The 26,781-nt window shown below is 44.9% G+C and overlaps 1 protein-coding gene across 2 annotated transcripts in view; it reads right to left on the reverse strand.

Annotated features, from left to right (window-relative positions):
- Positions 1 to 3,508: 3,508 nt before the first annotated feature.
- VSNL1 (visinin like 1) overlaps positions 3,509 to 26,781 on the reverse strand; it is a 145,220-nt gene continuing 121,947 nt past the window's right edge. For both annotated transcript variants that reach the window (XM_006268205.4, XM_006268204.4), the window contains exons 3-4: positions 6,669 to 6,884; positions 3,509 to 4,205 (exon numbers count right to left, since the gene is read on the reverse strand). In XM_006268205.4, the coding sequence (XP_006268267.1) occupies positions 4,008 to 4,205; positions 6,669 to 6,884 (414 nt within the window). In that variant the 3' untranslated portion in view covers positions 3,509 to 4,007. The remainder of the gene's footprint in view (positions 4,206 to 6,668; positions 6,885 to 26,781) is intronic.

Below are 26,781 nucleotides of genomic sequence, written 5' to 3' on the forward strand. Positions count from 1 at the left end.
ATAGAAGTTGTTGGTACTCACGGTGTGTGCATATATACTGAGAATGCAAATATGGAAGGACATCTGTAATACTTCCAAGTACTAGTAAGTAACTTCTTTTTCAATTAAAAAAACCAAACAATAAAGGATTGTTTAACAGTCACATTTTCCTTAACTACTCCCTAGCTGACTGACTTTCCTGACCTTAAATTCTTCATGCTTCTGCAAACACAAACCTTAGATCCTCATAGTGGATAGTGGTTTAGCAATTCTCTAGCTAGCTTCAATGTTTCTAGTTTGCAGTAAGGTGAGAAGCTGGGGAAGATAACTGTATATTTAGGGTTTTAACAGGGACTGGTGACCAACCTGCAGCACATGCATCACACTCTTCTGTGGCTCAGCACAGAGAGCACAGCAGTAGACAGGGCAGAGAGCAGAGCACCAGATGAGGCAGGGGAAGGGGACCGAGTGGTACTTGGGATGGATGCAGAGTTTAACTTGTGGCACACCTGCCAGAAAGGTTGGCCCCCACGGGCTTAGGGAATTGCACTGAATGGCACTCTGAAGATTTTCAGATTGTGGCAGCTGATTAACTGGCATGGAGCCAGTCCACAGGCCAGATCCTGCCCATAGGCTGGCCCTGCATGCTGAATTCAGCATGTGTCCTGAAGCGGATGCCCAGTGCCATGCATGTCCTGGAATGGCCAGTGTAAGACCATGTTGCACAGGGTGTCTGCTCCAGCCACCCCAGGACCACGCTGCATGCGGCACCTCCCTCAGCACGGGTCTGCTCCATGCTGGATCCAGCGCACATCCCAGAATGGCCAGAGCGGGGACTGCACGCAACACTGCTCCAGGACTGTGCTGCCCGCTCCACGTGTGCACTCAGTCTGGCGTGGAGCAGACGTCACGTGTGGCAGGCGCTGCAGGCTGCCTGTGGGTCAGCTCCAAGACCCACAGGCAGCACCGGGAGCCAAATGAGGGGGTTCTGTGACCCAGGTCTGTGACACCCCTGCTTTAGCATTTAACTGTATGTGTAGATGCTTGCAAAGCAGGAAAGAAACCAAACGGGTTCTTGGTGGGGCTTTTTGCTGGAATGAGAAGGCCCAACTGCCTAATATGCCTCATGCTGATTTGTCTTTGTATGAGTTAGGGTTTTTTGTGACTCCCACATTAGAGCTGAGCTGCTTTTTTGGTGTGAGGATGTTGTGGATCCCTGGGCATACTGCAGAATTTGAACTATATGGTAAGTTTATTAAGACTGACGTCTGTTCCCATGAGGAAAAAATTCTCAGGCCTTTCCTGGCAGGATATAAACTGCAGTAATCAAGAGGGAGAGGAACATAAAATCAATAAGGCATCCAGTATGCAATCCAGAATTAAATCAGATTCATGCCCAAAAGAGATTCGGATGCCTAATTCCCACTGGTTGTAGCTTAAAAATAAAGTAGTTCAGCACAATAAAACATATGTGTGGGTGTGAAATGGAGTGAGTATTAACCCTGGTGTCTCTGTGGAAATTTTGGTGCAAAGCTGCACTTGTAATTTCCACTTCTGGCTATTTGTTCTAAAAGGAAGTGGAAACTCACTGTAAGTTCGTGTCTGTAGATGTGATGAGATGGTTCATCTTGGTTGAATTTTCTTCTTTCAGGAAGGATCTCTTTTCCTCATGTTCCAGACATATGAAACCCATACCTGTCACTTCAGTGTTGACTTTGGGGATGTTTTTGTGACACCAACATTTTAGCTTAGCTGCTTTTTTGAAATCTAAAAACAGTATTTTTAAGGCATGATTTACCCATTAATGTAACTGTCTAGTTTCTTTCAAATATAACCAGTTAGATAGCTCGAGTGTCACCCTCTTCCTCCTAATTGGTAAACACCTGGCTAAAATTTGTGTTTATTTTCCTATGTTTTGTCACCGTTTACATCACTTCAAAGGAAGCCCACGGCTTGGTAACTTAATGGTTGTAGTGATGGTATTTTTGACCTGTAATTCTTCATAACTCTATCAATGCAATGGTAGTGGTGATGTAGCATAGCCATAATGGTCTAGGGATTATATGAGAAGCAAGGATGTCTTACGGGGGTATGTTTTATTGGGCCAGCTGCATAGTTTAAGCTTTCGAATGCAAGGCATTCATCTCAGGTGACATAACTCCAGGCACCTATGCAGTTGGTCCAATAAAAGACATCACTCTAAGAAATCCTTGTTTCTCACATCAATATACTGGGAATATTTTATGACTGAGCTGCTAATCTACCATCTCATAGGTTTTTTACAACAGGTTTGTGTGTAAAAGTGATGTTGTGTCATGCAGTAAGAGAGAAGCTGAGCATGGGTACAGAAAACAAGATCAAGGGAGGGAAAGAGAGGCTGGGTTTAACCAGACAAATGAGTTGTTTGGGACTGACAGGCTGGCTTGGAGAGCATGGCTTTCTGACTGGCCTAAAATTCAGTTTGAGGCTTTCAACATTTCTCTCAATTGTGACCTAACTTAAGGAGCTTTGGAAAAGATGGCTGTATGCGCCTTAGGAGGAGTTAGTCCAGAACGAGAACCATCCCGCTCCATCAGCAGGTCACCTCTGTTTTCTTCTGCTCAATCAGGGCTTCGGAGAAAAATAGTTTTACATTACATAGGCAACAGCTTGATCTGAACATTTTGAGTATCCGATGTGGTGCAATGGGACTCTATTAGATGCTTAGATCTACTATTGCATTAGAGCTACTGGTGCTAACATGCTTGGGACCAAGGTCCCCTTTTGGCACACCTGATCTTTAGTGTGGAGTGGTTTTAAAAGCAGGCATAAGGAGAGAGCCGGTGAGGTTAGCATTGCGAGAGGGATTCTGCAGCATGCGTCTGTTCAGCATTAATGCTGTGCTGTCCTTAGGTCTCTTTCTCTGAAATAAAATGTAGACATTTTTTTGGAAGAAGTTTGCTGCCACTAAATCATTTTTAGAGACCAGATGTTAAAATGCCACTGGCTGCAGAAGAATTAAGGCAGCTCTTTTCTTTTGGCTGTTTCTCTGATGTACGGGCTCAAGACTTCAGAAGTATGCAGATCGTAGCACCGGCTTTCCTGCTACACAACATGTCAAAAACAGCCGCCACGTTCCACTTACTTTTTTGTAATGAATTATGTGTATTTTTCAAGTATTATAGCAGCCGATTCTAGGAGTTAACAGAGCCTTTCTTTTTATTCCCGTTAGTTACTCCCACTGCGCTAAAGATGTAAAGTAAGAATTAGTGGGGGGGAAAACATCAAATATTATAAATTTATTTTGGGACATATATTTCAACCTTTTTGGAAGCTTTTGAAAATTCAGGCAGAAATCAATACACTTCCAATAAAACTTTAACTTCCCATAAACAATATTTTAAACATATATATATATATATATTTATACTTTTTAATTAAGGGAGCATTTTAGCAGGATTTGCTTGTTTGTTTATACTGCATTCCTCTGACATAGCTCTTTCCAGATCGAAGGGATGCAAATGAGGTAAGAATTAAGGCAAACCTAAAAGGCATGCAAATGAAGTACATTTATATTCACTGACAATACAAGCACGTGTGGATCAGACTCAAGAACTGAGGAACTTTCTCCTCTGTCTGTCCAGTACTACTTTACAGCAGAATGGTGACATGGTTTATAATAAACAGTTACATTACCATGGGAATTCAGTGTCACTAACATTACTCAGTCTAGGAGACACAGAGCGAGCAGCAGTAAAACATGAACAATAAAGAATATAATTCACGGCAGCACAGTACTGCTGCACAGGCTTCAGAGGAATAGGGTTGTTATGAAATGACATTGCACACGTCACATTGTGGCAGTTTATTTTATAATATATACTTTTAAAATTCTTTAGCAAATGACATTCTCATGCACACAAGTGTTTCAAACACAAGAAGCAAGTCCATTTACAGGTAGTCCAAGCAATTTTTTGTGTGTGGAAATAGCTGCAAACTGAATGGAACATTTAAACTTCTGTGCAGTCTTTAATGCATTTTACACAAGCTCATTTTTGAATGTCACACTGCAGGAGTAATACAATGGAAGGATCACTCTTTGCAGCTTCTTTGAATTCATCCAGTGTGATCTGGTCATCTTTGTTCTTATCCATCTTGCTGAAAATCTTGTCTACTCGTTGCTCTGGCGTGAGACCATCTTCATTCATTTTCATCATTATCACAGTGCCCACCATTTTGTAAATGGCCTTTGGAAAGAAACCAAAAGGGAAATTAAAAAAAAAAAGTTTGGATTAAATCAAACAGTAGTTAATGCATGACTGGCTGATGTGATCATATGCAGAGATAATTTTCTAATTTGTGATGATGATTAATAATTTGCCCCTGATCTTTTTGAAAGAATCCTAAGCACTACAAATGTAACATTTAAATATTGAACTTAATTCTTTAATAAATGTATAGACTATGAATATTTTGCATTCTGCACAGCAGGACAGAGTCTTTCTTTAAAAAATAACTTGAAATCTTTGTTTTACTATAAAAAATATTGTCTTTATAAGTAAACTTTCAAATGCAAATGGATTAATAATTCTGCTTAATTCTGGTAAGTGTAGCTCTAGTGATTTCTATTCTGAATAAACTATGTGCATGCTTCTTAACTGAAGTTTCTAGCAGTTCAGATAATGAATCAGGTTTTGTGTAAAATATTTCATTAAGATTTTAAGGTCATGTTTCTCCATGCATAAGGTTTTTCTGATACAAGATCATCTTGGCCTGGGAAGAAGCAATATATTTAATAAATACACAGATGATCCAAAGGTGTTCCATTCTGGTAAATATGTAAGCTCATTTTAAATGTACTTACTTTTTTAAAGGAGCCAAATTAGTATGTTGGAGGTATTTATACTTGTAACTTTATGCAGTAGTTTGAAAGCCTATAGGCAGCTGAGTCAATTTAAACAACTAACCACTCAGTTTCCCGAGCGGTATGTGATGGGTTCTAAAAATGCTCAGCTGTATTGTTTTCATACTTGCATTACTTTTCAGAACAAAATAGTATATCTCTGTTAAAGTCCTGTTATAGTCACATGGATTGAGTTGTCCTCAGAGACCATGTATACAGTTTATAAACAGTTCTTTCAATCGGCTGGTCTCACTCTGAGACATGTGACACAAAATGATGGACTGTTACTACATCAATAGGGGTAACAGAAACTTCTCCTATTTAAATGACACTGGAATATGAGTCAGTTTTAGACAATGGGATGTTTTAGTATAACTTGTTTAGAGAATCCAAGCTAATTCTGGGAATATCTACACGTGCACTAACGTGCTATAGTTAATGTGCATTAAGTTTAGTACCTGTCGGCATTTTTACACATGCAAATGCCGTAGCGCCGGTCACTTTAACAAGCACCCAGCACTGCATCGTTTGCAGTTGTATAAGTGGCAAAATGTGCATCAGCATGTAGAAAATGGTGGCGGTCTACTTCGGAACTAAAACACATAGAAGGTGTTTTAGTTCAAAAGCACAACATCACCATTTTCTATGCACTGCCGTGCATTTCACTGCTTATACAACTTGAAGCAATGCAACGCCATGAGCGTCAGCTTGTGTGCATAGCAGACTTGATTAATTGAGTCTGCACCAGTGCACTGGATTTCCGGTGTGTCCAGGCACGAAAATGCATGTGTATAAATGCCCTGTAATATGAGGTACAGTAACCAGCACTAGTGCACAGCTGGTGCAGGCCTTTGAAGTGATGCTTATGTGCAGTATCTGTGCAGACTAGCTGTACTGAGTGCTACTGCAATAGCATGGCTTTTGCCATGATGCATGAATGTTCAGTAGAATTAGTCTACTGCGCATTTAGCATCTCACGTAGATGCACCCTCTGTGTACCAAAAATTATCAGCTTTTATCTTCCACCTCAGTAATCATTAATTTGACAGAATTTCCACAACTTATTTCTACTGCAAATTTCTGTAATGGAAGATCCTGATTCAGGACAGACAAGGTACATCTACATATGCGTTATATTGTGGAGTTGACTAATTAGCTCTGCAATAAAGCATCATAGTCTACACGTGTGCTGGTATTAAGGCACAGTAAACTAATTAACTCTGTCACAGGATAGTACTGTCTGGGACAAATACTATCCTACAGCACAGTAATTACGTATGCTCAAATGCATGTGTAGACAGTGATTGGGTCTGGCTGGGACATGAGGGTGCTACAATGCAGGTCCACCTAGTCCTGCACTGTAGCACCCTCATATCCTAGTCAGCTGCTCCACCGCCCAATGCTTCCACCTGGATCCTGGGACTGATTCTCTGGGCCCCCTGCCAGCCTGGGGCTGCTCCGCCTTGGCTCAAACTGCTGTGTTCCTGGCACCAACTGCACTGAAGTTGATTGCTACATGCTAATTGCAAATGTAGATGCACCCACAGATTCTAACTTTATCATGACATGTTGTAAGGTACTGACTCTTGGGTGTGATTAACGCTTATTCACCAACTAGAGACTTGGTTTGATTTCTAAATAGCTGCACTACTTGGAGAGAATGCTAGGCATTTGCATCTGTTGTACATTGTGTACACCTTTTTTTTTCAATGCCCACCTGGATGTCCCTCTTATTTGTTTCCATTATAAAGTACTAAGTGCCTTTCAAAGTCTTATTTTTTGTAACTGTGCATTACATTTATCTTACCTCTATGATCTCCAGCATCTCCACTCTTGTAATTTTACCATCCCCATCTAAATCATACATGTTGAAGGCCCAGTTTAGTTTCTGTTCAAAACTTCCTCTTGAGGTGATGGACAGGGCACAAATGAACTCTCTGAAGTCAATGGTTCCATCACCATTCTTATCAAAGGTTCTGAAAGCGTGTTGGGCAAACTTTGAAGCATCACCATATGGAAAAAACTGCAAAATAAAATATAAATACAGTCATGGGAGGTTCAAAGAAAAAAGCTACAGATCTGCATGCAGAAATGTCAAAGTAAAGACTTTGAGATGTGCTTAGTTACATGGTTCACAGTACAGTTTATCGGCAATAGTTAGATAATGCCGCCCCTCCTAAAGGTACGTTGGATACTGTATACATTAAACTTTTACAGAAATACTTCCATAAAGCTTTCAACAAGAAACCTTTACTGCTTTTAATTTATACCAAGCCATTTCACTCTGTTCAAAACCATTTTACTAGCATTTAACTACATCATCTTTAAAGTACAGCTCTACACTAAAAAGGCTACTATACACATGCTGGGGAGTGGAGGAAGGGGGTGTTTTAATTAATTACAGCTGCTCTAATTAAAACAGCTCACTGCAACATATATTAAACCCCTGCACATTTCAGAATGGCTGCCAGATGCTTTCTCTAAAGCTCATTCAATGAGGTTTAGATAAAGCCCCACCCCGGTGACATTTTGAAACATGTAGGGGGCTTATGATACATGATGGTAAGGCCATGCTGGCCTGTTCTAATTAGAATACGGAGCAGACTTGATTAATTGATGTGTTCTGCTCTGATGTGTTCTAATTAAAATGTGAACGAGCATGTCTATAGGCACCCTAAGAAACTAAACAAGAGATTTAGCATTCCATGGTTCTTTGTAGCGACTCCCAAAAATATTTGCTTATTTTGTATGCAGAGAGTTATTTTCTATCTTCCAGTCTCACAGATACAACCTGCCAGCTGAAAGGCAAGCTGTGATCTCTCCAGCTCGAGTATCATCCTCAATATTATTCTACAATTGAATATATGGCTTATGAGCTGTTTGGTATCCAGCTGCGCTGATGGTGTGAAGTCTTGATTGAAGCCTTTGAATGCCTACACAGTGCAAGTATTTGCTATTACTATAAGGAGAGTTGAATTAAAAAAAAAAAGAACTAATATTAAGAGTTGAATTCTTGGGAATAGTTCTGGGGAAGACACCCTTTCCAACATGCACCCCCTGGGCCCCTACAGGGCATGTCACCCTCCATCCAGGGGCAGGGGGCAAAAGAAACCAGGGAAAGGAGAAGAAGCCTGAAAACCCCAGCAGCCTCAAAAGGAGTGGTGGGGAGAAGCCAAGGCTAGGCTGGCTACAAGTGAAACCCTTGACATCCCTGATCCAGGGGGATCTGTGACTGCACATCCTTCAGCAATTTTCCCTTGTAGGACTTACTAAGATCCTAAGGCAGAGCTGGCCAAACTCCATTTCCCAGCAGCCCCTGCCTGCATTGCTGTGGCCAGTTTTCACGGAGACCCCAGCAGCGGCAGTGCCATGACAGCATGGGGCCAGGGGTTCCACGGAGACCGGCCCCAGCAGCACCGGCAGTGCGTGCGGCAGGGCGGGGAACTGCTTTGCGGCCAGGGCTGGGATCTGGAGGCGGTGACAGCGTGGTGCGGATCTGGGGCAGAGCCGTGATTCGTTGCCTGCATGCCCCTGCCTGGGGCTTGTGGGCAGGGGATTCCAGCTCTACACTGGCTCCGGACCACGCCATCACCGCTGGAAGAGCCCAGCCCTAGCTGCGGAGCAGCTCTCTGCCCAGTCTTGCACCTTGTCAGTGCTACTGGGGCCAGTCTCCATAGAAACCCTGGCCCCACTGCTGCTGAGGTCGCCATGGAAACTAGCCGTAGCAATGCAGGCAGGGGCTGCTGGGAAATGGAGTCTGCTGCAGGCCCGATCCGGCCCATAGGTCAGTTTGCCCACCCCTGTGCTAAGGCTTGTGCAGCAGGGAGCAGCGACAGATGTTGTGGCTAGAGCACTGAGGCAATGGTGGAGGCTAGTGGTGCATCTGCCCCTGGCACCCACTTCAAGGGGGCACCATAGTTTCATAGTTGGTTGGGTCGGAAGGGACCTGAGCAGATCATCAAGTCTGACCCCCTGCTATGGCAGGAAAGAGTACTGGGGTCAAATGACCCCAGCAAGGTGTTCATCTAGCCTCTTCTTAAAGACCCCAAGGGTAGGAGCCAGCACAACTTCTCTTGGAAGTTGGTTCCAGGTCCTAGCTGCCCTGACTGTAAAGTAGCGCCTCCTGATATCTAGCCTGAATCTACCCTCTGCCAGCTTGTGACCATTATTTCTAGTCACTCCTGGTAGTACTTGGGGGAACAGGGACTCCCCCAACACCTGCTGGTCCCCTCTGACTAGTTTGTAAATGGCCACTAGATCCCCCTCAGTCTTCTCTTGTGGAGGCTGAACAGGTTCAGGTCCCGTAGCCTCTCCTTGTAGGGCCTGCCCTGCTGGCCCCTGATCATGCGGGTGGCCCTCCTCTGGACCCTGTCTATGCTGTCCATGTCCCTCCTGAAGTGTGGCGCCCACAATGCATCTCCCCATGCCCTACACCAGGAGTCCTTCCTACAGCAGGGAAGCCGTACCCCTAGTTGTGTATGGGGGAGGGGTTGAGCAGAATGGTACACCCCCCACCTTGGATTTTTCCCATGGGAAGTGCAGCTCCTCAGCCAGTACTACACTGTGCGGGAGAAGGAGAGAATTGAGGAGCAAACAAGGCGCCGAGGCAAGCCATGGTCTCTAGCAACTGGTAGAGTGGTTGTATTTTACAGTCACCTGTGCATGACTACGCAGGGCACCAGCAGAGAACTGGGCAGGAAGACTGCAGACCTGAATGCACCTCAGCCTAATAATGCAAGCCTCTACATTTTTGATCCAGAATCTGCACAAATTCTCCATTCGGTCTGTTTTCATTATCTTCGATTACTTTCTCACCTGTTTTTGGCATTACTGAAGGAGGTAGTAAATTACATTGTTTTTCTCTTCTTGCCCAAGGGATATCTGTGTATCACAGTGACTATTTTTCACTTTGCTGAAGAGTCACAGTCTGTGACATTATGCTTCCCCACCAATAAGGAGAGCAGGAAAGTTATATAGGTAGAAAGTGAATTCACAAACCAAATTCTCCTTAACAGGGATTGTGATAGGATTCAGGGTTATGAATTGTGGAAGTTCCTGGGAAAACTGGTGAATTACAGCGTTACAAGATGTTTGTCTCATTAAAATTATATTGCACAGGTTTGTTTGTCTGTTTACATCCAAATTAGCATATTAATGCATCAGACAGAGATCCATGTTTCTTATTTGAAGTGGTTGTAACATAGAGCTCGGCTGTAGATGATGGATTTGGTGGTGTGCTTAGGAAGGGAGCTGCTGGCATGAAGGTAGCTATAATGTTCAGTTGTTTTCTGAGAAATGGTCATTCATGGGATACATCTACGCGCACGGAGTATCACTGATCTGTGAAACCCTCCACAAAAGCAGTTAAGAGCTAATGATGCGCACGTGGCCTCTTTTGGGACAACAAAGACTCATGGCACAGATTTTCGAGGTGTGGTCCTACAGCCACTCATTCCTTTCCTTATCATGGCTAACATGCCAGAGAGCTCTTACGCATCTGAGCAAGTTTTCTGCTAGCTACTCGCTTGCTAGAGTTCAGTCACTTCAGATATACAATCTCAGGTAGCATTTCCATAAACTACATTTTTGCTGAGTTTGGCCATCTCTGTTCCAACTGCAGGGAACAACGTCTGTTCCAGGATCCCCTCAGTCCCACAGGAGCAGAACAAGGTTTAAAACTGTTTTTGATCACCTGTTTTCTCCGTCAGATCCATGTACCCAATGCTTCAGAGCAAGACCACTCCTTATATACTATGGCATATTCAATTCACAGTGTTTATGCCCAGAATACACTATGTGACCATATAATGCAACCTCATATATTATAAGCCATTAAATTTCACTCAATTAACTACTTATTGAAGTCACTTATTTGCATGCATTTAAACATATCTTCCAGATTTATCAAGAGATGAAGAATCCACTGCTTTCCGCAGCAGACTGTTCAAACTGCCCTCGCTGTTCAAGCTGTGCTGATTTCTAAATTGAACACCTGTGGCTCCAGCTTCTAGCCATTGATTAGCGTTACACATTTCTCTGCTAGATTACAGTCCTTTAGTACCCAGTACCTTATCCATGTTGAAATGCTTATACTCTATTATAAAGTCACCTTCTATCTTCTTTCTGATAAGCTAAACAGATTGAGCTTAAAGTATATTGCTATAAGACATTTTCTCTAGCACTTGTATAATTTCTGTGGGTATTTTCTGCCCACTCTTCAAGTTTTCTAACTCAGTTCTAAGAATGTGGGTCCCAGACCTGGATGCAGTATTTCAGTACCGTTCTCACCAACACCATAGACCAGTGGTGTTCAACCTTTTTGGCCAGCAGGACTGATGGACAGTGCCCAGGCTGTCCTTGGACTGGATCTAGCTGGTAGTCCTGATCCAGTGCACGCACACATGTGTGCACACCCCCCCCCACCCAGCAAGAAAGTGTGTTGGGGGAGGGAGCATGGGGGAGGGGAGGGGTGGGCAGATCAAGGCCCCCACAGTGAGGGAGGGAGTGGGGCACAGGCAGGGAGAGGGGCAGGGGTGAATGGGGCCCTGGGGCTGGGGTGGGTTCTGGGATGGAGCTGCAGCTTATCCAGGGGCACGATGAGGGGGGCACTCCCACTGCTGCACCCCCCCCCCCGGAGGTCATGGGGGGCACGTGCCCCCCAGATTTGTGCACGGGGCGGAGGTGGGCTGCCGCTGTGGGCTCAGGGCTCTGCTCCCCACTGCCAGCAGATCAGGGCCTGGGCATGGGCTCCAAAACCACATGTGTAATCAATGAGTTAAAAAAATTAACACTAACAATGATTAACACATTAATCATGATTAATTGCCAGCCCTGGTATTTATTTATCACCTGCAAATTTAATTAGCAGTAATTTTATGTCTGAAGATGGATGGGGATTGAGGGACAGTTCAAGGCCAAGGACAATGCACTATGGAATAACACTAGAAACATCCCGAGTTGGTTATGAGTCCCTATTGACAAGTACGTAGTGAGACTGTCAATCAGCTCTTAAATCATATAACAAGTGCTTTTTGATACTGTGTAATGTTAAGGTGTAATCAGCAAAATGCGAGTGGCGATAACATTTATCAACTGCATCTGTTGTATTAAAAAACGAAATTGGATCCTGTCAAACAGACCTTTTCCAAAAGAGCATGTTAACTCGCATTCATTTTAACTGTATTTGGCAATTTGCTCCCATTGGTCTTAGGTCTAAAACAACACAATAGAGCAGAGGTGGGCAATTATTTTGGGCAGAGGGCTGTTTAAAGAGTTTTGGCAAGCCATCAAGGGCTGCATGACAGGCAGCCCAGGGCAGATTAATATTATTTTCCAAATTTTTTAGGGACCCCGTGGGCTGGACAGAATGGCCTGGTGGGCCGCATCTGGCCCCCTGCAATAGAGCCTCAATCCCAGGCAGACACAGTGTCAGCTTCAGAGCTGTAGTGAGTTTGAAGCCTTCTATGACAGTGAAACATGCCTTTGGGAGAAGGCTTATCCCCTTCATCGAGCTCAACGAAATAGAATTCTGGCTTCATTTCAAGACTCCTCCAGGGCTCCTATCTCAGTAACAGCCAGAAGGGTTCATCCTTCAAGAGTGGATATCCAAAAATTGTAAGATACCCTTTAGAAGGCAGGGTAGCTTTGCACTTTATAGGCCAATTAAATCAGATAAACTTTCATAAGCAGTAACCTGCTTCATCAGATGCTACATAGAGACTGCAAGAAGCAGAACTATTGAATAAAGAGCAGTGACTAGAATACAAAGGGTAGGGAAGAGGGAGGGAAAAAAACAGGGCCCTACTGGGAGAGGCAAGATGAGTAGCAGAGAGAAAACCTAAGCATTTAACCTAATGAGGGACATGAGGTTATAAGTGCTAAATTTGGTAATGGGATAAGAATCCACAGTTTTGGAGATGGGCTAGGTGCTGCACCACTTTCTTGGGTGAGGGGGGGAAGGAGGTAGCTGTGAATGTCAGAGCAAGAGGTAGGGGAGAGGGAGAGAGGACAAGAGTTTACCTCCATGAAGTAGGGCCTGTCTAGACAGGAGAGGAGGGACAGAAAAGGGGTGGAGGGAGTAAGTAACACCTGCAATAAGGGCAAGATGAGGGAGGGTGTGGAGGGGATCCATCGTATGGCACAGGGCAGAGGGACTACATGCAGACCAAGCTGCTTTTGTCTGAACCCTCAGGTGGTGCAGATCCAGTCACTTTGGGGACCAGATCCAGCCTGTGGGCCACAGGTTGAGCACTACTGATTTAGACCAGTGGTTCTCAACCTTTTTTGTATTGGGACCTGTTTGTAAACATCATGGCCAATCTTGAGCCAGTAAACAGTTTAAGCAGAAAACAGCCCACTGGCCCTGCCAGTGCCCCTCACTCCCAACCCACAACCCCTGACCCCTCTAGCCTTGCTGGTGCCCCTCACTCCCAACCTGCTGCCCCCAGGCCTCCATTGTGATGTGTTGGGGGGTGAGGCATGGGGGGACATGTGCCCCCCCAGATTTGTGTACCCACAGAGGGTACAGGGCTGCATCCTGGCAGGACCGGCACAGGCAGGAGCTACCTTTGTGGCCCAGCAGACAGGACTCGGTGCAGGAGGGCAGAGCCGGGCAGCGAGACTCATTGCTGCCATCACCACCAGAACCCCCATGCCAGCCGTGCCACCAGCAACACGAGGAGTAAAGATGTAATGAATGGGGATGGGAGCCACACTGCTCTTACCTTTTCTTGCTGCCTGCTGTTCATGAGCAGGGCCACAATAGCCCAGCCACTGTTGCCACTCCCCTCAGGCCACAGCTCTTCCCCAGAGAGGAGGTGGAGTAGTGGGCAGTGTCACCTGTGCCCTCCTGCCACCCAACACATTGTCTATGTCCCCTTCCCCCTCCCACCCCATAGACTTACCTGTGGGGAGCTGCGGGACCTGGTCTCCACACTGCCTGGCTGCCACACGCATGCGTGCACACACACATGCCCATGGCAACCCCTGCCTGATCCCCATTCTCCTGCTCCCCCCAGCCCCAAGCAGCCCCTTGCAGGCTGGAACATTATTTTCACATAATTCTGTCATTGCAGGAACTACTTCATTTAAAAAACAACCAAACATCTCTGATAACATGATCAAATTGTCAGGGTTGGCAATACCCTGCTAAAGATGGCAGTCTGGGATGAGAAAAATTCAGAACTAATTCTTGTAGCAGCTCCACACAGCTCTGTGAACACTATTAGTTTACACAGTCCACAGCTGAATATATTATCGGACTGCTCTGCTAGACAGTCTTGTTTCCACCAAGGACATGTTGGTAGTTCAAACCCAACAGCAAGCAGGATGAGCATTCACATTTTAAATGTGCAGAGATGCTTGTCCCAAAGTTATAGCTGACTGGTCAAAATGCAACAAACAATGTTCTTACTGAGACGGTATGAAAGGAAGAGGCAAAGTTAAGCTGTGGACGCATGCAAGGAGAGGGGAAGCATAAACGTCAGCCATGGACAAAGGAGCAGGCTCGGCATTGAAAGGCAGGCAGACAAAAGTGTTACCAAATCACTTTGATTCATCTGGGGGGAGGTGGGAAATATGATTTAACCATTCATGTGCCCATAGCCTTCGGCAAGCAGTGACTGCCTTGGAAAATCCCAAGCATCCTTCTATTGTAGCAAGATGACTGCATATTGCATGGCGGTTTGTGCAGCTTCTGTGGTCACTACAGAACATAGTTCTACCTTCTGTGTAATGTGGTACATGCGTATCAGAGACATGTTAGCAGTTACTGAAAAAAATATTTTAAAAACCCAGTATTGCCACTACCTATCATTTTGCTCTGGTAAGATTTACCTGTAAGAAATTAAGCCAAGAACTAATTTAAAAAAGGCTGAGAGCCACTGCTCTATACTCTAAAGGAGTTACGGTCTCAACTCCCAAAGACATTCTAGACTCCCTTAGGCTCCTTTGGAAACCCCAGTCTAAGCCTGCTTTGCAGCTGATCAAATTCATGGTGTGTTATATCAAATGAGAGGTATCCAGGTTGTAGCCGTATTGGTCTAGAGGCAAAAGGAATCAGACCTTGTGGTAGAGGTGATATCTTTTATTAGGCCAACTAGACTTTTTGCAAAAAAAAAATCTTTAATTGCAAACTTTGTGCCCAAAAGCTTGCAATTGAAGATTTTTTTTTGCAAAAATCTAGTTGCTCTAATAAAAAAAATATCACCTCTACCACGAGTTCTGATATCAAATGAAACACGTTTCCTCTTGCTGCAATCAGCTTACACCATGGAACATGGTACTGATGTACTTACCAATATTCTAATATGCCTATGCTACACATGCAACACTGCTCATAAAATCAAGGCAAAATACCTTGTGGGACCATCTGCGTCATTGAATTCCATGGATGACCAGACACTAGCTATCCAAAAGGCAAGTGAAAAGTTAAATTTAACATGTCTTTAAACTTCTGCCTGTCTAGTTTCATCTCCGTCTCTACCGAGGGATGACTCTTGACTGTTTGCAGTAAGCAACTGCTAAGCACCCAAATGTCTTTCCTGCCGTGTTAGGGACATGCTGATTAGGAATGAAATTGGGCACTTAAACACTGAAGGAAAAAAAATCCTTTCTGTGTGTATTGCTGGTGCCCAATCCAGTAAAAGGAGACATTTTAGAGGGTTCTTGGCTCCTCGAAAATGTCTGGCAGGTCTTTTTGTCTCTCTCTGAACAAAGCTTAAAGGTTTTAGCATAATAATAATTGGGAAATGGCTTCAACAAACCTATGGTATCTATGTAATGTATTAGGAAACCTGACAAATAACTAGAAGACTTCCAGCACAAGCACAACAGGATTACTATGGCCATTTACCTGCATTTTACTGCATGTCATCTGTGTAAAGCTGTGTGGTGTGTCACTGCTCTGCTTTTACTGCAGAAAACAGTCAATTTACTGTGCAAGAAATGTGCATCCACACCGTTCACTGCAATAGCATAGTGCAGGATATAGATCTCTGCCAGAAACACACATGCAAACAGGCACTGTCACCTGAGGCTCCCAAAAGGCAGATGCTACCACTCTGATCATCCTCATAGTTGTTATTAGCACAATTTTACTAGTGGGAAAAACTGAGGTGCACCATATTAACTATTTGCCTAATATCACACAGTGAGGTTAGTGGTGTAGTTGAGAAGAGTACCAACAACTTGAGTCCCAGATACCTCCTTCACTTGCCACCCATACTCAGCTTTTACCTATGAATGTAAGAATGTGTTAATTATAAATTGTTCATCGCCTTGTTATAGCAATCTTTTGAAAGGTGAACCTGACCCAGCCCACACAGGAAAAAGCAGTTTGCCCCCTTCTTCAGCTCTATCATATGTTGTTATGGATCAGCCATGTGTTAGAATTTTAATTAAATGAAATTCATTACTGCCCATTCATATTTATTTCACAAAAAAAAATGGCACTTTTTGTGTTTGGTCAAACTAGATTTTAGTGCAAAAACTGGTCTGAAACCACCCATCTATCACTCTTCTACAGGCGGAAAACCAGCTGTCGTGTCTCAGTCAACCAAATGCAGGGGCGGATTCAGCCAGTTGAAGAGATTATCTACATGAAAATGGGAAATTTACTGGCAGAATAATATACTACTATGGTTATATTGCTCAAACACCCTGTGTGAACACTTTTGTATAAAGTCCTCCTCTGGTTTAGGCGGCAGTTCCTTCAAGCAATATAATCGAAACTGAAAAACTATCCCCTTATGCAGTAACTCCACAGAGGGAGTTACACTTGTATAACTAGAGCAGTATAATTATACTGTAGCACCCAGCTTTTTCATATAAAAGTTTCTTGCAGTGGGTTGCCAAATTATGAATGAGCTGCTCAGCTGTTTGCTGTGGCTTTTATATCAAAGGGGGCCACTTCCTTATCCAGCTGGAGTACTGCTACAGTCCCCAACTAGTTCACAAACCGTCATCTTTGCTAACCTAATGCTGCAAGGAATCTGGGTTGTACTGCCCCGGTTCTGTGAGTGAATGTCCACACACAGGCAAGTTCACAGGCCTTGTCTAGACTCAGACTTAACAGTGAGAGGTTAGAATACATTAGACCTCTGAAAATTGTAGTGCAGGTCAGGTAGAGTATAAGTGGGACACAGAAATAGGTGCCAAAGTTAAAGTTTAGTTCTTCCTTCCCCACCCCAGCCCAAACTTTAACCTTATCAGCTTAACATGTGTCAAAAACAATCAGAAAAATGTTCAGAAGTGACTGAAGGCAAAAGAAAAAAAAAATTAGGTAGCTAGACTTGCATATGTGATCTTAAACATATCTAGACGCTGGATGCTAAAGCGCTAATGTACAGTAGAATTAACCTACTATGCATTAGCATCAACTAAAAACATGTGCCGGCACTATTACAGTGCTTTAAGTTAGTACCTGTTCTTACCGGGTGCCTATACACGAGCAGGGAGGCTGCTTCAAGGCGCTGTAATTACAGCATGTTGGAGCAGACTTGATTAATCGAGTCTGCTGGAGCATGGTAATTACTGTGCTCCAGCAGACTCCAGCGTCTTGTGTAACAGCATCCCCACACTTCAAAATAGCAGTGGGGGTGTTTTATGTAAAGCTTGTTCGACAAGCTTTAGATAAAGGGCCCCCACCACCATTTTCGAGCATCAGGACGTTAATGGCCCATGCAGCAGCCAGGAGACAGGCAAGACCCACAGCAATGGCACAGCGTGTATGTGTGTTGGGGGGTGGGAGCAGTGAGTGCAGCAGTGGCAGCATGAGCCAGGTTGAAAGTAGCCCACACTTAGAGCTAAGCTCCGATAAAGCAGGCCGCTCCTCCCTACTCCATAATGTTGCTGGTTCCTCACCTACTGGTTAGGACACATAGCCGGGTGGGTCTCAGGATCATTTCTCTTTATCTATTGACTGATATAAAATGTAAAAACAGCTCAGGAAGCAGGGACCGGGTTTCCCCATCCCTAGCTGAGGGTAGTAACCACTAAGCTACAGCCTTGAGTCTTTTTCGAGTGCTATTTTCAATGTGCTTAAGCACTTAGATGCCCAAGTGCTAGATTTGCCTATGTGCTAGGCACCTACAATTTTTAGATGCCTAAATCTTTTCTGAGAAGCATGCAAAGAGCTATCTAAACTCTTGGCAGAACTGAGCAACTGCACACCTACCTTACCTCTAAGCTCCATTCAGTGTCACCACCTAGACAGTCACTTAACCCAGGGAGAGCCCTGGGCTCTAGGGCTGTTATGACTGACACAATGAATATTGAGTTATTTCATGTGATGTGGATCTCACCATGGTTGCCTAACTTGTAGCTACAGATTCGGCTAGGTAGCAGGATGCCTAGAAACTGGATGCAGAAATTCTGAGCGCTTGCATGCCCAGTATTGCTAAAACTCTCGAAAGATAGGTATTTTTTATGTCCTTTGCCCAAAATAATTTGTGTCACAATAAGGACAATTTTATCCTTAATTTGCAGAAACTGACCCTCTCTTAATGGGTAAGTTTTGCTTATTTGTATTCACCCTGTAATAAATCCCATCCTGTAATAAATTCCTTTTTAAAATGCTGGAGGGAAACAGGTTTAACTGCCTGATTCCTCCCTAACAAAGTCAAGCTTAGTTGGACATGGCATCAAAAGCATAATACCGATTCCTGTTTATGAAGTGGCTAGACTTAGGGGAAACTATTGGCTCAGCAGTTTTGACCTTAAAATGCTCAGAGCCTTATAAAGTGGAGGCCTTTTGGACTGCTGTTGCTCAAATGCTATATGGCGGGTGTACAAAATACTGTCTAGGGAGGGACATCATTTCAGATTCTTTTCCCAGCTTCAGCTATTAAAACGATCAGACAGCACTGACTTAGATACAAACAGGGCATGTCTACACATGCACCCGACTTAGTATTTAGTAGGATATAGTATTTGCTTTAGCAGTCCTGGAGGTGCATGGGTCATTTCTGACCCTACTGCACAGTAGCATCGGTGTCACAGTTCATGCCCGCTGATGCCACATCATCATAGCAATGAGCTACAGCGTCATAGCATCTCGTGTAGATGCACCCGTCTCACTTCTAAACTACATACAGTAACTATTCAAATCTGCTTGAGCCTACCGTCCATTACTACTTAAGGATAGTTTTTATCATCACATAAAACTGAAACAGCAGCTCAATCAGTAAATTAAGTGCTCCTGGTGAGGCAGGTCCCATCTCTGTTCAGTCTTTCAGTTCTTGCTGAAATATAAATGTTTGCTTTTTCTTCTGTCAAGAAAATCATTGGAACAAGCAGGTCCGTACTCTTGCATTTTAGCTATTGATGCAAGAGAACTGGTAGTTGAGAAGGAAGCTAAATTAATTTAGACCCTGTGGGGAAGTCATAAGTGACATGACACAAGAGTGAACTAGTATGTCACAGCATCCAACTTTTAACTGCCAGCACCTTTATGAGTGAAACCAGAGACAACAGCACAACTGCAACAGTGCAGAGGGGCATAGGAAGACAATGCTGGCTCTTTTATGTCCTCTATAAATTAGTACACTCTATTTCTTCAGAAGCGGAGTTATAGGAAAACTGCATTCCTGGAGAAAACACAGCTCATGTGATGGCACCAGAACAGATCATATTTTCAAATAATAAGTAAAATTAGGAAAAATTTCACTAGGGAACATCAGCCACAATGTGCCTGCCTTTCTTTCTGAGCGTGTTGCATTGCTCTCCTTGAGCAGCATCAGTGAAATAATAAGGATTTCTTAAGAAGTAAGACTGGATCCCCAAAATAACTTAGATGCTTAAGAACAACATTGAGACCTTCAAATCCTCTCTTCACCTGGAGGCATCTAAGTGTTTTTTTCCCCAGTGGTGCTCCCTAAGCACCTGCAGATCTGATTCTGGGAATGCTCACACCTCCCCAAGCCTTCAAAGTCTTGAGCAACTGGCACTTATGCCATGTCAGGGTCCATAAACTAGGCAGGACCCCTCCTACCTTATCTGTAAGGTCAATTCAGTAGGCATTCCTAGAGGACACTGCCCTCATGAAACACAGTAGTACGATGAACATCTAGCACTTCAGAAGGGAGAGGGAGAGGATTCACCGCCTGGGCTCAGTTCCCTTCTCTGCCTGCAGGTAAGCTGAAATCTCTCACCTCCCACATTATTTTGGTATGGGACCATCTCAATCCTGATGTTTACCAGATTAGCATGGAATAAATAACTATGAATTGGGCCACAGAGGGAATGAGCAGGTCTTTATAATACAGTAATGTTAAGGCACTCATCCGAGAAAAGCGAGTGGGGGCCACATCCATAAAAAGGAGTTAAGCACCTCAATATGACAAAAGTGGACTTTGGGTCATAAATTTGCTCAGCAGCCACTTAAATTTACTAGGAGCCTCCCTTTCTGTCCTGGAAGCTCCCTGAACGTCTGTAGCTCTGCTTTGTGCACGTAACAACTGCCCAGGTCCAAGCAGCTCAATATCTAGCAGCTTTCTAAACCTCACTAGGGTCCACAGCTAAGTCCCTGAGGAGCCTAATCCAGCACGCATGTTCTGGGCATACCTCGTGTACTCTGACAGCACTGAGCACAGTGCAAAGCAACCGTTTTCCTTCAAAAATGATGATGGTAGTAGCATCTTCCTATCTTTTATATAATATAATAACAGGTAGAGCCCTTACCTAGGAAGTGAGAAACCTTGGGCACCTATACACGTGTAGCGAGGCTACTTTGACATGCTGTAATTACAGCGCATTGGAGCAGACTCGATGAACTGAATCTGCTGGAGCGTGGTAATTACCGTGTTCCAGCAGACTCCAGTGTGACATGTATCAGCATCCCTGCACTGGAAAAAATGGTGGTGGGGTGCTTTAACTAAAGCTTGTTAGACCATGGAGCTGGTGCTGGGAGAGAAGGATCCCCCAGCCTGCGATCATGGAGCGGGGCTGGGAGCTGCCTGCGGCCAGGGCAGGAGGACATTGTCTCCGCCCCAGCAGCAGACAGCTGCTAGGGGCAGGGAGCAAGTCCCAGCCCTCAACAGGAGACAGCTGTCTCCTGGCCCCTGGGCTAGCACCCAGGGGGAGCCTAGAGCACCCCCTGGCGGCTGCAGGGGCTCAGTGCAGGGCCACAGGGAACAGGAGCAGTCTGCTGCTAGGAGCAGCAAATCTTTTCCCTCATCCCTGCATGTGTAAACACATGCCTGGGAGAGTTTACTCTTGAGTAGTTTACTCAGGAGTAAACTGCTCCTGGATTATTTGCACATGTAGACATGCCCTGTATGTAATAAAGTATAGTTCCACATTAAGAGCCTTCAATATTACACTTCACAGTAATAAGGACCCTTTTGCCTTTTGAATGCTCTTCCACATAATTAGGTCCTTTCTTCTGCTGCACTTTTCTTGTTCTGCAGCTACTCCTGGTAACTTCTTTTTTGCTCCTACTTTACATCCCTCCCCCCCTCCCTTAAGTGACTGTTTTTCATTTACATGTGGAGCTATACACAAGCCATTGTTCTTTCTGTTACATCTGCTTCTTTCCCAGACCAGAGGAAGAGTACTCTGTGCCTGAAAGCCTGTCTAATGTTTCTCCCAACTACGCAGTTGATCCAATAAAAGATACCATGAGAAAAATCCTTGCCGCTAATATAATTCCTGGACCACTATGACTACAATAGCACTCCAACCCTGCTGCAGGAATTAGCATTCAATTGATAAACTGCAGTCACTATTATTTGACAGCATTCTCCCCGTTCACAAAACATAAAAAAACAGTACCATGACTTTACTCTTAGGCACTTGTATCTTGCTACAAGATCTGCACAGCTGTAAGCAGAGGATCAGAAATATCAGAGCAGCTGATGATATTTATTTTGGTTCATATGCAGACTGGAGTTGACTGAATGCTACAATGTTTCTGAGGGTATAATTTCCTTTTACATGAATACAGTTAATGCTATTACCAGTAAGATGCAATTCAGAATTAGGGACTTCCTCCTGTTCTCATTGCCTTTGGTGAAAGCAAAACCTGGACCTGGATCCTTCTTTTTATGACAATCATTCAATCTTTGCAAAAAATGGCTTTATAGTCCACCCATCTGCCAGGGCATTCTTCAATAGTGGGCGCAACAAGCCAGACCAGACTTTGTTTCATAACCAGGAGAAAGGCAGACAGATTGACAGATTCTGGCTCAAGTTGTTCTGGATGTGTGACAGCTGTCCTCAGAAGACACCTGCATCCAGATCACTGTAGTACTAACCTTTAGCCAACCCAAGAGTCACCTGCAAGCTAGAACAGCCCTGGAGGCCTGTAGCCACCTTCTCCCTTCCCCCTCCAGCGCTGTCTGCATCTTGCACCAAGCATGCATCACCAGGAACAGATCCAGAATTTCCCAAAGCAGGGTGCGAGAGCAGCAACCCACACTACAGGGCTGGCTGTACCCCCTGCCGACAGCCTTCTTCAGCCCCCACCACTGACAGCAGACTGAGCCTCTGAGAGCTTTTTTAACTACCTAAAGCAGGTAAAATTTCTCCCTCCCTTCCCCTTCCTGCTCAAAGGCAGGTCCCCTCCCCTCCCATTTCCATGCTCCTCCCTGCCACTCCTGTGCCTGTGCTGCTGCTTTCTCCACTGTTTGGGGGCGGGGAAGTTCCCAAGCCAGCCAGGAGAAGCAGTGGATGGGCTCAGCTGACAGCAGCAACGTGGTGGCTGACTGGAGAGTAGTTCCCCCCACCCTGCCCAGTCATAGCACAGGGAAGAGGACCCCCATCCATCCCTGCTGCTGCTCTCCTTATCCCAAGCTGAGCCCAAGCTGCACTCAGCCTGGCTGGTGCTTCCCCACCCTTGAGGAAAGGCAGGCTGGTGGAGGAAGGGGCAGAGAGGGGCCACGCTTTTGAGCAGAAAGGGGAAGAGAAGGAAGATTTTCACCTGCTTCAGGGACTTTAAAAAGTCCCTGGAGGCTCCCAGGGTGAGCTCTGGTCCACACTACTGCACTCACTCTGGATCTGCCCCTACGCATCACGCACACGCATCAAGTCAAGCCAGTCCTGAAGCTGCTGAGACTGTTGGGACACCTTATACGCAGTAACAACCCTCCTCCACTCCACGAGGTTAGATGAGTTGCTTTGTATCACTGGTGATTCTTTGGGAAAAGTGACCTGGTGGCGCTCATCTCCTTTCCAGGTATAAATGGCCGTTGGCTTGCAAGGGCTCATCCGCCCTTTGACAGGTCTTATTTTTAGTTCTGCTAGGTGTCCACACACCCTCCTCATGCAAGCTAGCCCAGGTGGGGGTACTGGTTTAGCTGATGACAACCAGACCATGGAGTAGACTATACTGGTTTACATGGTACCAGACAGCAGACCAAGAGAGGCCTGGCCTGACAATAAGGCCATATGTTTTAGTGGACAGTGCCATATGTTTCAGTGACTATCATGTGGGAGAGTCTGAAGACCTGAAATTGTTATTACTTTCAGCATTACCAAAGCCTATTGTTGCTGCTGTCCCACCGCAGGGCTCAAACTGGGAAAGTGTTTTCTGAAAGAAAGCAAATGTAAACAGATGTTAGGAATAAAGGCGTCTGTTGTAATATAGCAAAGATTGATACCGGTGAGAGGTGGACCTCAAACAGAAACCTCGAAAAGAGGTTAAACACCAAGAAAGGTGTTTAAGGAAGCCTGGAAAGAGTTCTTAGTATGCCTGTGTTTTGCACCTTTGAGCTGCAGAAGTGTAACTAAATGGTTTCCCAGAACTGCGAGTTATTTCAGTGTGTAGCTGTGTGCTTTGACTCATCTCTGTGCATGGACTTGTACCAAAATGACTGCCTTGGTTTGAATTCATCTCTTCCTTGCAAGACTGCTTGTGTTCTGAGAAAATCAGGAGGCATCCTAGCTTCACTGAAGTCAGCGAGAGTTTTTGTCATTGATTTCAGTGGAGGCATTTCATTCCTCCAATCTTGTTCTTTCTGTTTCTGCTAGAGGTCTCCTTGGAAGATGTGTGAATAGAAGAGCAATTTCCTTCGTGCTTGAGAGAAGGATTTTTGGATAGTTAAAGGTGTTTTTCTCTTCCAGCTTCTGTCATGTGTTTGACTCAGGGAGGTTGAGCTCTGCAACGTTCCCTATGTGGCGAGCCAGTAGGGGGCGCTCCTGCGTTGAGCCGCCCACCTCCCACGCGCCCGACCACCTTCCAGGCTCCGAGTGCCTCCCTTAGGGTGCCTCCCGTCCGGCCGACCCCTTCCCTGGAGCACACCCGCTAGCCTGGGGTCTCGCTGCCACCATCCAAGGCTCTGGACTCACTTCTGGCTCTGCGCGCCTTGGAGAACGCAGGCCTGATCGTCCAATGGGTACTAGATCCAATACAAGCACTTGGGGCACTTCCCCAAGTCAGGGGCTTATTAGGAAAGTCTCCCTTAGTCCACAGACCTAAGGGGCCTCCTTGGCATAATTTAGACCCACCCCTCAATAAGTCTCCCACACCGGTCACAAAGGAGAACTTTATTGATTACAGGGGGTAGGGTGAAAACAGGGTAAAAGGTAGAGCAGTATCATAGAAATCTTACAGGAATATCAAAGGAATCCCATTGAGCAAACCAGGGTGGCTGAGGTAGCCGTTTAAACGCATCTGAGTTACTGAAACTAAATATCTAATCGGATCTTTAGTAGCTTACTCACTCTCATCGTCCAGAGGTGGTTGTTGTATCCTCTGGAGGCAGGGCACTCTTGGAGCATGCGGTGATGAGGAGAGAGCCAGGTTCAGATTCACCTGGATGACCGCATGGCTAATGGCTGACTCCCCTTCTTCTTGGACCGAGCCCTTAAATAACCTCTCTGACCTCAGCAGCCCGGTCCAATCGAAGCTGCCAATACTGGCCACAAGCCGACCAATCTCCCCAGCATCCCTGGCTACCTGGGCCCGCGCAGGGCCGGGTCTTTCCCCCCTGCCCAGGTGACTAGAGCATCGCCTCCCAGGCGCCAGGCTTTTGTCATGTAGACCAGGTGGGAGATCCCCACCCTGAGGAGTGAAACAGCAGCCTCCCAGGCTGACTGAGACAGGTCTCTGGAGAGGGGCACCCACGGTGGCATTTCTGCCACACTCTAGATGTAGGGCAGTATCAGCACGTAGGCAGCTTTGTACACAGTCGTGCATCTACACGTGAGCTTTTATGCACAGTAGCCTGTTTTTCTGTGCACTAAAGCGTCATGTAAAAAACCATGCAATTATGCTAATGCGCTGTAAAATAGGCTACTGCACATTGTCACTTATAAAACATGCACTTTCGATACTGCACATTGGTGCAGCTTAATACTCATTTATTTAGTACCTCACATTAAAGGTACTAAATTTAATGCACATTAGGAAAAGCACATTCATGCACTTGTAAATGCATCCAGTTACCGGCAAAAAGCTATGGTGCCAATGGGACTTGGGAACCTATAGGACTAAGGAAGCAGCTGAGCAGCTCTTTGAAGAATCCGTCCTCCCTGCAGCTGTCCACCGTTGTATGTCTGAAGAGGCCACTTAACTATTTTGCAAGGATCTGGGCTTCAGCTCTCCATTTGTAAATTAGTGGCACTGGCACTTTTTTATCCCACAAGCTTGCCATGAGGAATAAATACATTAAGACTGTTATATGCTCAGGCAGTAAAGCAATGGGGTCCATTTAACCACCTGAGCTGGGCAGATGTGACTGATCTCTCTGATACTTACTGATAACAACTGTCTGTGACTGAACAGAGGCAGATACATCTGCATGCACAGATATGCATCCACTCAACTGCCTAATGTCTCTACATCTACAAAGCCTTTTAAAGAATATTTAAGACATTTCAAAGAACTGCTGGCAAAAGTCATTTTACTTTTCCCTTTGCACTGGTATAAGCTCTCTGACTTGCAGTGAGGATGTTCCCAACTTGCTGCAGCAGAAGGGATATTAGAAGAGAATCGCTGGCTTTCACAAACAAATTCACTAGTGGTACAGTGGGCTAAGCACAGGTCTTTTTAAAGATCTATTGGAACAACTGCAGGTATGGTTGCTGGGCTTGGTAAATCCCTATGTGGATCATCTAGAGAAGACATTTACACAGTGTAGCAGATAAACAGAGTATGCTCTGTTCTCAAATATGTACTTGACAGACATCCTGGGCAGGGTGTGCCTCTGAAAGAACTTCCAACCTGCAGAATTAATCTATTTATCTACTTTGGTGAAGAATTAGTTGTTAACTAGCAGGATATGAACTGATTTTCAATTACAGATTTTCTCTAATTAGATTTGAACAATGAGAAACTTAATCAAGCTATGGTAGTGTTACAGGTCAATACACTACGAGATCTGTTATTACCTACTGCTAACAAACAATCTCAGAACAAAATACTGCCAAAATTAGTATTACCAGTGCATTACACCAAGGCTGGGGGTGATTAAATGTTATTCCTCTTTGTTTTTCCCCAGCTGAGTGACAGCTTGGGAGCAGTGCATTGATTTATTCTGGTTCTGGAACAGCCGTGGCTACCCGAGGTCAGGCAAAGCACAGGGCTTCGACAGTGTGAATCCCGCCACGCTGCAGCTCTGCCCCAGCTTAATTACAACATCCCCTTGCTTGACATCATGTTATCTGTTTAGGAATCTGGGGACATACCAGATTAAGGGACAGTTGTTCTGGAGTGGTATATTCCTCAAGGAGTTTCTGCCTCTTTTCACTTCTGGCAAGGGCTTTATTTTTCCCAGTAAGCCTTAGCTCTGAAGGATAGGAGTGTTAGCTCAAAAATATCATGACAAATGTCATGAGACTTTTCTTATTGCTAATGTGTAGCTCCCTCTTTCCCCAAAAAGGGAACTGAAAGCATCATCTTGTGTCACTTCCCAAACAACAGAAGATTTTGAAATGGGCTATTGAAGGGATAACTGTGCTTCAAATCAACAGAGCTGCAAAAG

This window comes from Alligator mississippiensis, chromosome 1, assembly GCF_030867095.1.
Source record: "Alligator mississippiensis isolate rAllMis1 chromosome 1, rAllMis1, whole genome shotgun sequence".
Classification (NCBI taxonomy): domain Eukaryota; kingdom Metazoa; phylum Chordata; order Crocodylia; family Alligatoridae; genus Alligator; species Alligator mississippiensis.